The 14,655-nt window shown below is 41.8% G+C and overlaps 1 protein-coding gene across 1 annotated transcript in view; it reads left to right on the top strand.

Moving 5' to 3' along the window:
* Positions 1-14,655, top strand: part of SPECC1L (sperm antigen with calponin homology and coiled-coil domains 1 like) — a 63,283-nt gene that overhangs the window by 72 nt on the left and 48,556 nt on the right. Inside the window, exon 2 of the mRNA XM_083874136.1 lies at positions 13,947-14,136. Coding sequence (XP_083730262.1) covers positions 13,984-14,136 — 153 coding nt within the window. The 5' untranslated portion in view covers positions 13,947-13,983. The remainder of the gene's footprint in view (positions 1-13,946; positions 14,137-14,655) is intronic.

Genomic DNA, 14,655 nt, shown 5'->3' with positions numbered 1-14,655 from the left:
CGGCGGGCGCAGCCCGGCCCCGACCCTCGCCCGACCGCCCGCCCGCCGGGGGGTCGCCCGCGGCCGCGCAGGCTCCGGCGGGGCCTGTGTCCCTCACGGCCGCGGGAAGCCCCGCGCTCGGCCCCTCCTCACCGCCTTCCCCCGAGGGCCGCGCTGTCACCCCGCGGCCGTGACACCGCCCCGCGCCCGCCTCGGGGACCCCGCGCCTCAGGGGCCGCCCGCGGCACCCCGCCCGGCCCGCCGCGTCCTCCCTGTCCCTGTCACCCGTGTGGCGATGGCCCTGCGGGGGCGTCGAGGGAGCGGGGCCGGGGCTGGCGGTGCCGCGGGCGGGAGGCGCTGCCCGGCCCGCCTTTGCATCCCGCGGGGGATCGTTCTCTTCACGCCGCCGGCCGGTGCTGTGAGAGGGATGGGGGGGTACGTGTGGAGCTCCCGGAGGAGAAACACGGAGCGCCCGCGTTCAGCAGCTTTCTGGCTGGGTTTTGGTGTGTCTGGGAACACCTTTGTTTGGATTCTGGTCTCATGCATGTCCTGGAGCGCGATTTTCCTGCCTTGTTAGAGCTGAAAGGGCCTCTCAGATCCAGTTTTCTGCCTGCAGTCTGCCATCCTGTACCTGACACTATTTTAGCTTCCAAGTCTGTCATGACCTCGTATTACCAGGGATGTAGGAAGGCAGGTTCCTGCAGCTGGGACAAAACCAGTCACCAGCCTGTTCTGAGAGATTTTGTACGCTGTGTCTTTAGAGAGAGGAACAATGCAGTGCTGTGCTGATGCTCAGCAAACTGCAGCCTTCTCTCCACAACAGCATCTCACTGTCTGTGATTCCATGAAGTGTCTGTGCTGGGATCTGGAAAACACAGTTCTCTTGTAGCAGAAAATGTGTCCTGTAAGTGGTTCTGCTGGGTGAAAAAAGCTCTAAGGAGCCATGGGTTCTGTTGAAGGGCATAGTCTGTGCAAGCTCTGCTCACCCCAAAAGCAAACATAAACCTGGAGCTGCTTCCTGCTTCATTAATAGTGTGGACTTTGGCTGCTGAAAGGCAAATTAAAGCCAGTGGCTGCTTTTAACCCTGTGGATCACAATATAGGGCTGCAGTAGCTCAGAAGAAGAGAAGCAGTTACTTCCCCGTCTCCAGCCTAGTTGAGTGTTGTTAGGTAGTTGCTAACAAAAATGAAAAGAGAAGGTCATTGTAAATAGTCTGAGATTAAAACTGGGAAACTGAGACGGGAGTAGTCTCATGTTTCTTGTAACACTGCCACTTCACTTTCAGCTAATGGAAAAACCAGATTCCAGGCTGGTAAACTAGGTGAAGCAAGAAAAAAACCCCTTGATTCCTCAGATGTTGTTTTTGTATGGCTGAAGATACATGTGTTTTTCTTTCTTTTTTAAATACAATACAGAATCGGGAATAAAACGTCTCAGATCTTTCTGACATATTTTTCTATTTCTGCCAAATGCAGGGCCATCCAATTAGATAATGCAGCCCACATTTTCTCAGTTATCTGCTCAAGCCAATTGTTGGTATGTGTTTTAGTGTGATCATTGGTAAAGATCTGTCTTCTCTCTTCGATTGTGTGAGAGTTTGTTATATTAAAGTCTGATGATGGTGGAACATCACAGTGAGAAAACATCTGTGCAGGGATTTCCAGGTGTCATGGACTGTTACCTGCTATTGTGATTTGCAGCTCTGGGGTATTTTCCCTTTCCCTCTGTGCTCTAGGCTGGTGTGATCTCTATGGCCTTTCAGGCATTTGCCAGAGGTGTCTTCTCCATCAGGCTGGAGCTAAGCTTTCCCTCCCTGTGTGTCCACAGTAGTAAATCAAAGACAGTTTGGGTGTCAGTCTGAGCTCTGGCACGTCCTTGGCCACATCATTGTCAGCGTGGGCATTGGCATGGCTTGCCTGGGCCAGCTGGCATTTTCCTGAGCTGTGCCTGGACATCATTTAAAGGTGGCAGATGCCAGGTCTGATACTTCTTGAGTTTTAGAAGTTTCTGTCTAAGCACACGTTGGGATGGATATTTTTATGCTGGTTTAATTGTATGAAATAAATCTGATGTACAGTCAATGTTTTATGTATTAATAGATATATACTTAGAAGTAACATTTTGAAGTCAAATTTGTGCCATTTTTGCGTTACTATTGGTATGAGAGAGGAGAACAGATTCTCAGTAGGTGGAGGCTGTGGAAACTCCTTAAGAGATTTTTCACTAACGTAATTCAGAAGCTCTTTTTTGACCTTGTGATGTTGGAGCCTGTCTTGCCAACAAGGATCCAGTCCTAGCAGTGTGTAATGTTATTAATGGGACTGAATCACTATTGCTCATTGGGAAAAACAGCATAAGAAACATTAGTTAGGCTTGTACTTCCTGGCTAAATAAATCACCCCATTTAGTCTTATTTTTGGTCTTTATACTGAAAAAGGGAGAAAGAGCAAGTGTTGGAAGCTGATTTATGTACATAATGGTAGCCTTATGTGCCTAGTTACAAGGAACCCGTTACTTGTTTCTTTTGAGCTCATTCCAACTGAAATGATCAGAGAAGGCACCATTTGGAGCACTGAGCAGTGGTGTAGCCTGGAAGTAATCACAGGACACTATCTTTAAATAAAAATAATTCATTAGTGGAGTTTTCACACATACATGCATGATTTTCCTTGGGAAAGACAACTTTACTGTCCTACATGTAGGAGGCGTGGGCACACTGTGGGCTACAACTTCTGATCTTGTCTTTGTAACTAAATGTCTTCGGGTACTTCAGTTTTGCAAAGAACTGACACTCTGTTGCAAATCAGTGGCAGGATGAGTAGCTCCCCGAATTGCAGGGAAGGATAGTACGAGGATAAATTCTGAAGTTAGGCGGAGACTTTATGAAGGGTTTCAATCCACAAAATTTCAGTTAAAAAAAAAAAAAAATTAGAACTAGTCACTTGTTGCGTGTTAAATGGTTATAAAGCCACTAAAGCAAAGTTTCAAAAGAATAAATAACAAGTTTTTACTTACTTTAAACTTGGTTTGACATTTTTGAAAGATAAATCCTGCATAAATTTTATTTTCCATCACTGTGTGCCAGAATGGAGCCAAGGTAATGACTGGCTGCATTTAATTGTTAGATATGCAGTTTTATTCAGGAAAATAAACTGAGCTGCTAACATGTAGTATTTAAATAATACTAAAAAGAGTTAAGGTAGAGTTGAAGTAGAGTGATGTACTTGATGACATCAGTCTGAAAGTATTTGTATATTTTGGATGCTGAAAGCATTTCCTTGACTTTGGTCATTTGGGCAGCGTGGGATCCATGTTGTGCACAGGTAGATGAGTCAGGACTTTCTGTGGGATCTGCGTTTGGGGAGGTGGGTGGAAAGCATGACCACGAGGCTGGAGCTCCTACCGCTCCCTGAAACTTTCTGTGTTCTTCTTAATACATTTCTGTGGATGGTCTTAATTAAAAGCACACAGTGGTTTTGGCAGATGGAACCTTCTTGAAGTTTCGGCTGCAGAATTTGTTCGCTGTGTGAGGGTTGGCACTGGGGAGGCTCCTTCAACGTATTTCACTGCTGGAACTTCGGCTGTCTGTGTATGGACAGGTCTTCAGTGACATGGGCAAGTTTATAAAAAATTACCTGTTAGAGTTTGACTTTCTCTGTTTAGCCATAGGATTTTAGTTTTGTTTTTTTTTTTTTTTTCTTTTTACTGAGTTGCCAGGTTATACTGAGCTTAAATTTTCTTTTATTTAGCAAAGTAAGTGACACTGAGGGTTGATAATGGGTGTGAATTTAAAGTAGCATCTGCTGTGCAGTGTCTTTTCAGACAATGGTCTTGCCTTTTGATTTGCTCTTCCCTAACAAGTGACCAGCACTTTAAATGGTTAATGGCAAATATTTCCTTCAAATCCCTGAAGGAATATAGGCTTTTTCTGGAAGAGAAAAGGAAAATTAAAGCTACTTTTATAGACATGATTCCTTCCACAACTCTGAGTAACTGTGTACACTTAAGTTTTAGTTTTGTTTTTATTTCTTTCTGTGACAAAAAAAAAAGAACCTTCTTCCCTTTCAGTGACAGAATCATGCAAAGCTACTTCGGATCTGCACTTGCTTATATAAGATGGACAATTAATGTCTCTTTTGAAAATTATTAACTTCTTAAATACACACAGTTGCTGGTAGCTGTTGTCATCAAATTATTCTTGACTTAAATATGAGATGCATCCTTGAATGTGGCAATATAATTGAATTTAACTGTACTGAGGTCATCAAGAATTAACATGTTAAAATGAAAACTTTGTGACAAACTTTTCTCCCATTACTCTTGCTGTTGTTTCTAGTTTTATACAAAACTACAGGAGAGAGTTTCCTGTAGCATGGGCATGCCTATGACTTTGGAAAAGTTTAAAGATGGCATCATTCTGTTTTCCAAAGGTTTTGAGAGTTTGCTGGGATAGATATTACTGTAAGCAATGTAAATTCTGTTTGTGAAAACTCAGGAAACATAGTGAAGACATTTTAAAGGGTAGATCCAAGTGTGCAGATGAAATTTCAGTCTGCTTAGTTTCATATTCAGAACTACATTTGCTATGTTAAAAACATGAAATCATAGAAGTACTTGTTACAAAAACTTCTTGACAGTTTCCTGAAAATCTTTCTGATACACACACCTGTAAAAAATAAATAGTTTCTATCTACTGAAGAAAATTAAGTCTCTCAGTTATGGACATTAGTGTTGTAACATAAAGAATATTTGAAGGAAAAGAAAAAGACTTCAATATAGCCTTTTTTAATAGAAAGACTGCATTTTTCTGGAGGAAAAAAATATTCTGAGGCCACACATCAAAGGCTTACCAGGAAACCTGGAGATACAGGAGGAGCTTTTCAAAGAAATACCTTAAAAGTGTTTCACAGTGGAAAGTGCACTTGGCATTCCATGCAGATATCAGCACATCAGCTGGGGATGCTGTACTGGGCTTTTAGTGCTTTCCTAGCCTTTTTCCCATGTAAAATCCTGCATTGCTCCAACAACCAAACTGTCCCAGAGAACAGGACTCCATAAACTGGCTGGTGATTCACCCTTTTCTGGAAGGCTTGGAATTAAATTTGGAAGAGAAATAGTCTTACCCTTTTCCCCTGGGGAAATAAAAAAATTACCAGTTGATGGAAACCTCTCCATCCTGTCACAAGGACTTTTCTTCCATATGACTCAAATTTATGTCCTTGTGCTTCCACACTGGGGCTGGTAACTGCTCCTCCCTTAGTGATACCAGAGTATTTAGGAAGGATTTGCATGTGGCTCTGTCTCTGCTCTGTCTGCCAAGCCTGAAGGACTTTAAACTGTGTAATGAGTGTGTTAGTGACAGATCTTGGAGGTGAGGACAGATGTGGGCCATGGCACAGAACCGAAATCCATAGATAGCCAGGCTTCAGACCCCTCAGTGCCCTGTTTTGTCATGTGGTGACAGTGTAAAAATAACATGGTTCAGCTGTGCCCTGGAAGAGCGTGGCCTGGAAATGCTGGTGGTTTGGTGGCAGTAAGGAGTTCATTTAAAGCAGGGCTGTTACTGAGCAGCCAATAGCCTGAAACTGAATTAAAACAAATTTGGGGCTACACCATCTCAGAAGGGATGAGACTTCCTTCTTGTTCCCAGTTCCCAGTCCCGCTGCTTCCTTTGCATAGTATCTAGCAATTACAAGGTGAGTCACATCAGTCCTGATCTGTCTGAAAGACCAAGTCATCAAAAATGAGCTGTGATCTCTAGAATGGAGAGAAGGGAGAGGACTGAGGAAGGGGTGGGACTGCCTCTTTAGGTGGCAGGGTACAATTAAATTATTTTCATGACTAACTTAAGCAATCCCCAGCAGGCACTTCCCTCCCTCAGCCTTAGCAAGATTGACTTGTGCATGAGCCATTCCCATTCAGGCCATTCTGTTGGTGCATCTGAGACCAGGATGGTCCTTCTGGGCTTGGGAATCCCAGAGCTGTAAACACCTGGGGCCTGGGAAGGTCCTCAGGTGATGCATCTCATTATTGCTTCTTCTGTTCTCCTTGACTTTTTTGTTGCAATGCCTTCAAGAATGTTGTCAGACCAGGCTGGGGGTGAAGTGGACATTGTGAGCACCCAGTCACCTCCCAGTTCCAGACATCCAGGCAATAGAAAGTCCTCAAGCTGAGAATTAATCAGCTGCTGGTAAGAACAGATCTATCATCATAACCATTCTGGTATCAGGACTTGGAGGGGTTGGATTTTGCATGAACTGAAGATCTGGTGGAGTGTTTTGGATGAGGATGAGACCTAGTCAAAGTTAATCACTTCTCTTACAGGTTTTACCTGTAACACACGAGTGCTGGGAGCCACTGGTCTGCCTGTGAAATGGCCCATTGTGCTTTCTCTGTCCTCCTTCCTGCCATGGGCACCTGCCTGCTCCCTGTCTTACTCCTCCCTGGGAGCCTGATGCAGCAGAAGCCTTTGCTGCAGTTGTTGATATCTGAGTCCAGCTGACAACATTTACTGTAGACCAAAGGGAGGAGGTCACCCTGGTTACCTGCTCTAGACAGCACTTTTGGGAAGAGCTGTGCTGGAGAGAGAACATTGCAGAGAAATGTACACTGAGCCAGTCACTCTGAAAGGGAAGGGACCTGTTGTGCTATTTTTATTTTGTTGTGCTATTCTACCAACTCCCCTGGTTTTAAAATTGACATGGCTGGATTTGATAGTACAGCCAGGCAGTGCCAGGAGAACTTCCACGTGTGTGTTTGTCAGTAGGACTCGTGGCTGTAGGAATCACAGCAATTAACAGTGTAAGCATTCCACCAGTGGACTTTGCTATGTGAGGAATACAGTATATGCTTAAGGTTACAGGACACTAAATGCACCTTTGTTACTGGAAGGTTGCTGATTTTTGGAATAACACTGACTTTAGAGCATGCTTGGAATAACAGGTAAGAGCACGTCCAGTTAATGGAGTTAACTGATCAAATATCACTTTTTTAGATTAGTGGGGTTTGTCCTTAAAGCTGGCCAGCCATATGGCTGGGAAAATTAGCATGTTCATTTTTATATTTTCCTGGAAAACAAGTGTTGCTGTAGGAGTTGACTCTGTTATTTAGCTAATATTAACCCAAGGGTCTGACAGGGAAGGTTGACATGTCTGCTGTTACTGACAGAATGAGAGGACACAGTCGCAACCTGCATCAAGGGAAATATAGGTTGGATATTAGGAAGAAGATTTTCACAGAAAGAGTGATTAAATACTGGAATGGTCTGCCCAGGGAGGTGGTGGAGTCACCATCCCTGGATGTGTTTAAGAAGAGACTGGATGTGGCACTTGATGCCATGATCCAGTTGAGGTGTCAGGGCTGGGTTGGACTGATGATCTTGAAGGTCTCTTCCAACCTGCACATTCTGTGGTTCTGTTTGTTCAAGCATGTAAAATCTGTCATAAAAGTGTAATTGCTACCCAGGAAATATATACTGCCTCATCTCTTAGTGTGAGGCTTAAAATTTGGATGCAACTGTGAAATTTACCAAATGGAGTGAAAAATAACAATGTAACCAAATTACCTGTATTTACAACACCAAGGAAACAAACCCTACTTTAGTAATGTGGATGGTGTTTTGATCTGGACTGTGAGCAGCTGTAGTTAATGGGCATGCTAAGGGTACTGAGCTGACCTGGAATGTTTTTTAATCAGCTCAACAACCGATACCAATAAGGTATGGATTTACCTGGTCTGCTTTTCAAAGCGATAATTTTAAAAAAAGTCTTCTGAAGCTGCAGTCAGTGTAGAAGCTCCTGCTGAGACCAAGTTATGGACAATGTTCCCCTTCTCTGTGGAACAGTTTCCCCATGCTAGTTGATGAACAATTGTTTTTTCTTTCCTTGGCAGCGGTTGGAAATAGGAGTTGTTGGAAATAGGAGCTTGAAAACAAGGCTACATAATTTTAATTTTGTTATGAAAAGGCTTTTAGAGCACAGTTTGTGAGTTCAGGAGTTCTGTAAATGTTCCTGTCACTTGTCTGGAATGTTAAGTATTGCAACGGTTACACATCGCTCGCAGCAGCTACAGCTCTGAAGTTTTCTCCAAAGAAGGAGTAGAGAAATTGAGGTGTGTAACAGCCAATTCTTGCCCAAAGCTCTGGTCTTCCTCCCCTCTCTTTGAAAGAGAAGTAGCAATAGCAAATGTGGCTTGAAAACAGTGGATGGATAACATAACTTATATGCAGAATTCTTATTTTTGTAATTCCACAACTCGTAAGGGAAAACTGTAAAGGCTCTTCAGAATTTTTAAGACAGAAAGTAATAGAAAGGTGTTTTCTTTCTAAATGACTCCCTGAAGCTGCTGTTCCAGGAGTGCAGCCCCTGTGCTCCATCTGTATTGCTCTGCAGTGCACAGTTGAGTCTTTTCCTCGCAGCACAAGAACTGCCCACACTGCACAGGGATCCAGCCCACCTGGAGCTCCAGCCCACCTGCAGCCATGGGCAGAAGCCTTAGGAAAAAACCCGAAGTCTTCCCTCTTGCCCTGACTGCTTTCCCACCTTGCAATTAGTTTTGGCTTTGTGCTCATTTAACAGCCATTAGGAAATTTTTGTACCTTGTGCATGACCAGTCTCCCCATCTCCTCACACAATATCCATTAAAAAGATAGCTCACTTTTTTATTTAGAACCTGGCTCTAAATTAATTTTCTGGTCTTTAGTTTTAGTACTGAAGAGATGATTAACAACCACTCCAGTCTGCCTTCTTGATGCCATTCCAGATTTGAGAGGCTTTTGTCATGTTCCCTGTGAGATGTCTCATGGGAGCTATAATATACCTTTGATCTTATTTTTGTCCCTTCCTTGATCAGTTTAAGATCTGTAAGAAAAACTTTTTTGTTGTTGTTGGGGTTTTTTTTGAGATTGAGAGAAGAACTGCACATGGCAATTGAAGTGTGGGCAGATGGGCAAAAAACGGATTTGTTGAGTGTGATGTTTGTGTTTTATGGTTCATTCCCTATTCCTTTCTTTAAGAACTTCTGGAATTGCTTTGCTTCTTTTCTTTTCCTTATTCCAAACACTGTACTGGTAGTGTAATGAAGCTGTGAATCAGAATGCTGTGGTCTTGCTGAGCAGTATTGATACACTGAGAGCACATTTATATTTGAAGCTGAGGTTGCTTTCCCCCAAGAGAGAGATGTGTTTGTTTGCCTGTATTTAATTTTGTTCACTGTTTTTATTGTCCAGTTAGTCTCATAAGGGTCTTTGTGATTCCATGGACTCTCCTGTTATCCTTGGTATTTTAAATTACCAGCTAGCATCAGCAAACTTTCAAGTGCCTGAGACTGATGTTTTGATCTTAAGCAATAAAAGAAATGCACTATTTGCTCTGGGCTGCTGGAATCCAGTGGTTTATAGATCATGTTTTTGGAATTATTGAGCAAGAGACATTGAAGACTGCTGGTGCAGCTTGCAGGCTGAAAGATATAAATGTAGAGAGCTGTGTCTCTTTCTGTATAACTTATTTCATATTCCAGATATGAAGCTTTTTGGTGTCTGTGGTGTCTTGTCTGCACAGACTTGGGAAAGTTCTGTATCTGTGTTTTACAGGGGTTGACGAGGCTCTATTTTATAATCTCTTTGCTTTTTTTGCCTTTTGGGACTGTCAGTGACCTGAAAATGTCATTCCTTAATTATTTGGGCAAAGTTGTCAGCCTAAATATATCAAAACCAAAGAATTTGCACAAATAAAGAGTGAAAGTGTACTGGCTCTATTGCTCTTAGATATGAGCAATTTCTTCTATAACTTGGGTATTTGATTTTTGAAAAGTGCTCAGTATCCTCAGATTTGAGGGATCACTTACTTCTATTTTTTTGTATCCCTTAGAAGATAATTCTAAGATTATTTATGATTTTCTTAATAATTTGCAATTTTGACAAGGTAGCAGTGCTTAATGCCTCTCAAACTCAAAAAATACTCTTGTTGCTTAACCCTCTATAAAGGAAACTAAATTCTGTACTCTGGTAACTGAGCTTTACTTTTGTGACAGCAATATTAGCATAAATAAGCATCTAAATAATGGATGAAATTAAACTAATCACAGTAAGGATTCATCCCCTCCCTGCCCTGCTCAGGGTTCTGAAGAGTAATTCTGGGAGCATTACATGTTGGCTGGCTGGATGTATCATATCAGTTTACACTCAGGAGCAGAGCCATGCTATTGGGCAAAACAGTTTTAAATTATTATTTATGCAGTTGTGTTTGCAGCTGGTCTAAAGTGCAGGACTGGTTTCACATGCCTCCAAGAGAGCAGGGAGAGCACTCCTGAGCAAGGTTCTCCTGTTTCCTGGACTATGTGTGCCATGGAAAGAGAGACGGCGGGGAAAGGATACAGGTTGGAGTCAATGGTTACAGTTTAGTTCAGGAATGCAATCTTTCTGTCTGATATTTTGGCATTGTTTAGTCTTTTTTTCCATTTTGATTAATTGATACTGTTTGTACTATCATTAATCAAATGTTTTCCAGTAACATCTTGTGCCTGCTGATCAGTATTTTTTTTAGTAGTGGCTTTTTTTCCTTTTCTTTCTTTTTTTTTTTTTTTTTCCTTTTTGAAGAGGAGGAAGTGTGTATAAAGGGAAAGGAAGTCTTCAGTAATTCCTTCTTTCTCCCTAGGGCAAAATATAAAGTACAGTTTATATGCAGTATTTTCTTTTTAAAACAATAGTAAAATAATATTTTAGTTCTCATTTGAATTGTTAGTGCTGCATGTTACTCTTCAGAAAGCTTCCTTTGGTTAGAGTGTTTTATTTCTTACTTTAAAATTTATTGTTACATTTTCTTGTTGGACAGAGACAAGGTTATTGTTGATTCTTAATACTGTTTATTCTTAAGGAATGTGGGGTGTTCTTCAGAAGCACAAAAGTCGTTTTTATCTGCCTTACCTGCCTTTTGAGAAACTGGTGAAGCAGAGGCTTTTTCTACTTCCAGTCACACAATATTGATGACTTCTGTTTTCAGTGCTGTAACCTCATCTTCTTTTTCCTTCCTGGAGAGGGCAGGAAGGGAGAAATTGGCACAGAGAGGCCATAAATTCACTTTAGGAGTCTTAGTGAGCAGCTGCTTTTAGAACCTGTAATGCTAATTGATGCTTATTCTTATTTTGTGTGACCCATTTGTGTATTTTTCTCAGTTTTTAAACTATAATGATGTAAACTTCTTTCATTAGGAAAGTAACTACTAAGGCTTAGTTTCTCTGGAATTAAAACAGAAACAGTGGTCCCTAACCCTTCTTGTCCTCTATGTATCTTTAAAGTTTCTGGAAATGTGGTTCTACCTTTGAGTTTCAGTGAATCAAAAATAGTGGTCTTGTGTGTCAAATTTACAGATATTTTAAAGTAATGCTGTGATGAAACATGAGGCTTATACTTAGCTGACATTGTTGAGTTTTGCTTGCTTCCATCTGTGTGCTTTGCATTTGCTGTTCTTGTAGCAAACACTGTGGCATGTTTTCAGGAGCACTTCTCATTAGTGAGAAACATTTGAGTCCACAGAGTCTGGTCACTGCTGACCCCCTGAGATATATTGATACTGGTATAAATGGTTTGTTCTGTAAAAGGTGACATCAGCCTGCATCTCTATCTCAGGCCGTCCATCCAGTGGGTTGTGTTAGTGTCTTACCTGCTGTAATAAACAGCTCCAACTGTGTTTACTGTGCATGCAAAGCTCATGTATGCTGTGTCTGGCTTTGCAAGGTGTGTCAGGGCTGATGAATGTGCTCTGCAGACCTGAGAGATGTGCATTGCAAGCAGCCAGTGCTGGGTGTCTCCATGCCAGCCACAGCCACTGCTTTATCTGCATTGCCAGGCAAGGTTGTCAGGCTTTGCCCAAATGTATCACAGTCAAATTTATCACTGCCAGTGTCCTAACCCTCCTCAGAGCCTTCTCACTCTGTGAGCTGTCTAAAAGGGATGGTTCTGACTGGCTGGATTTACCACAGGTGTGTAGTTTTGCTTTGGGATAATTTTTTAAGTGCAGTCAGCTTTGCTACAAACTGTGCTCTGAAAATTCATTTGGTTATTCCTCAAGTGTGCTATGGGCAATTTATTTATGTCTGTGGAACATCAAAAATACCATTCAATAGTAAAGATGTTGGTTTTACTAAAGAACTCTAACCTCTTAAGTATTTTCAGTTTTAATTTTCAGTTGAATAAGATCAAAAGCACAAGTAAGTGTTTGACTCATGGACATGAAAAAGGCAAGGAATAGAAGTGTGGTAACTTAGATGGTAACCAGTGTTACCATCTGCTTCTGGAATCTAGTGGGCAGTTGTACCACTTAATATTATGTGTGTATAGCAAACATATTACCTTCATGGGGCTTTTCTGGTTTGGGTTTTGGTTTTTTAAGGAGTCTCTCTCAGTTATTTAATCTTCTGTGAAGGCGTTCTGATTACTTGTAGCTGTATGGCAGGACTGGTGCATTTTTAACATTGTGATGATGAAACTGCAATAGCAAACAAAGTTTTCTGTGTTTGTTCATGGCAGCTTTCAGCACTAAAGGGAATCTGGAAGCTATAAACAAATATTTTCAGTGTCTTAAGATGAAGCTTCCTGTTGCTTCTGTTAACAGTACTTAGGGATCTGAGGAGGCAAAACTCCCAGAGTTTTCCTGACTTTTATCAAAGTCAGAATTGAAATATACTTGTGTGCAGCTGAGGTGGTGCTCAGAAGGAAGGAGTGTGTGTAAGGGTATGGTGTTAATTTTGTTAAATGAAATTATTTAGTACTTCTGATGACTGTGTTGTTATATCAAATGTCTTATGCACACAGTCATCAGTCTGCTTTTTGTGCCTTTGCAATGCTTCAATTTTTAAGAGATGGAAATGACTGGACGTGTTTCATGTTTCCAATCAGCTGTGGGTTATTTGGCTCAGATAAACCTGATCATTTCCTTCCACCTGGAATCTGTAAGACTGAAAGTGGAGTGGAGATGTTGTCCTCTTAATCTTCCATCCCATGACATCTGACTCAGGGGTGATGAAGAAAACAGCTGCCAGCTCTCACTCTTGCAGGAGGAGAAGATCCTGGTGTGTCTAGTCTTTCTGGTAGCCCATGCTTCAAGTTATAGCTGTTCTGTGGCTGGTCTTCTTTTAGTCTGTGCTTCCTTGGAGTTAGCTCTTGTTGTAATACCTCCAGTGTTCTGGTCTGTTGTGGCTGCTCCTGGTTGGGATAAAGTCAGCTTTGTTTTCTGGGCTTTCCTCTGTGCTTGTGGGTGGAATGGCAGCGCTGGCAGTTGTCTGCTGGCAGAGGCAGCCGGCCAGGCAAGCTGCAGGAGTGGAACCCAGGGAGCTGCTTGTGGCTTCTTCTTGCACATAACCCTTCTAATCACACGACTTGTGTTAAATTTTATAAAATTCCATGTGTTCATTATTGTGATTTTTAATAATTGGTTTGAGGGAATCTGAATTTTTCAGCTTGTTTGGATTTTCTGTAGAGTAAGTTTTTCTCCGTAGCTGCTGTTTTTCTCTCTGCGCTGCAGTCACTGAGCTGGGGGTAATCTTTTCTCAGATCCACTGTTGTTGGTAGTTAGGCTGTTGCCTGAACACTCCCACAGTGTTTTCCTTCCCACAGTCAGGAATAAAGGACGTTGCTCCCTAATAAGCCTTTCTTTTGCTGGCTAACGAGTGAACTCAGCAACATGGGTCACTTATAAAATATCCTCAGTTCAATGCCATTTGTGGAACAAGAACTAAAAAAAAAAAAAAGATTATAATTTGGAGTGTAGCTGTAGGAAGTGCTTAGTCCTTAGCAAAAATCCCTTTTAGAAAAAGGCAAAAACCATTGGTCAGTCACATGCATTTTGTTTGGCTCTAATTTGAGGTCTTTGCTGCTCTTCTGGATTTCTGGTCTTAAATAGAACATTATAAAAAAAAGGCATTGCTTTTCATCTGTATTTTATATTTAAAGTCTCTTTCTTTCTGCTTGTAGATTTGTTTGTAAATGCATCATAAACAGACAGCCCAGAATGAAGAAAGCAAGCAGGAGTGTTGGCTCAGTGCCCAAAGTGCCTGGAGTAAATAAAGCTCAAACAAGTGAAAAAGCCAAACCAGAAAACGGCTCCTCAGTGTCTGCAGTAACAAAACTCTCCAAAACCGGGACATCAGCATCTCTTTTGAAGGTAATAACCAGCAGAACATTCTGATTATTTGTATTTTTTACAGTAAAGCTTTAAAAAGGGTAGAATTTCAAGGCTGGTCTTTAATGCAGCTTAGACTAGGGGGTGGATGGGTAGCTGGAGGGAGTCTGGGAAGTTCCAGAGCACTGGGCAGGGTGACAGGATCTTGTGTGTCATTCATGCTGTACTTTCATACTGCAGGATGAGATGGAGGGAATGTGCTGTGCAGGACTTGGCTCTTCTGCAAAAGGAGCAGAGTGGAAGTTGTGTTCTGACGAATGTTATTTGTTTGGTGTTATGCTTGAATGGTGCCAGTGACTAATAGGATTTGATAAGAGTTATTTACTAGTTCTGAAAAAAGAACTAATGAAGTATCTTACATGAGAACTTTTATATGTCAGTGCAGCTGAATTCTTCTGGCTGTTTTGGCCTTTGTGTTGAAGTACTGCTTGAGCTGAATTTTCACAAGTTCATTCTTGCTCCCAGAACAAGTTCAAAGGTAGAGGTTTTCTCTTACAGTAG

The sequence above is a fragment of the Zosterops lateralis genome (assembly GCF_965231275.1).
Source record: "Zosterops lateralis genome assembly, chromosome: 17".
Classification (NCBI taxonomy): Eukaryota; Metazoa; Chordata; class Aves; order Passeriformes; family Zosteropidae; genus Zosterops; species Zosterops lateralis.
This window is presented reverse-complemented; position numbering and strand designations above follow the sequence as displayed.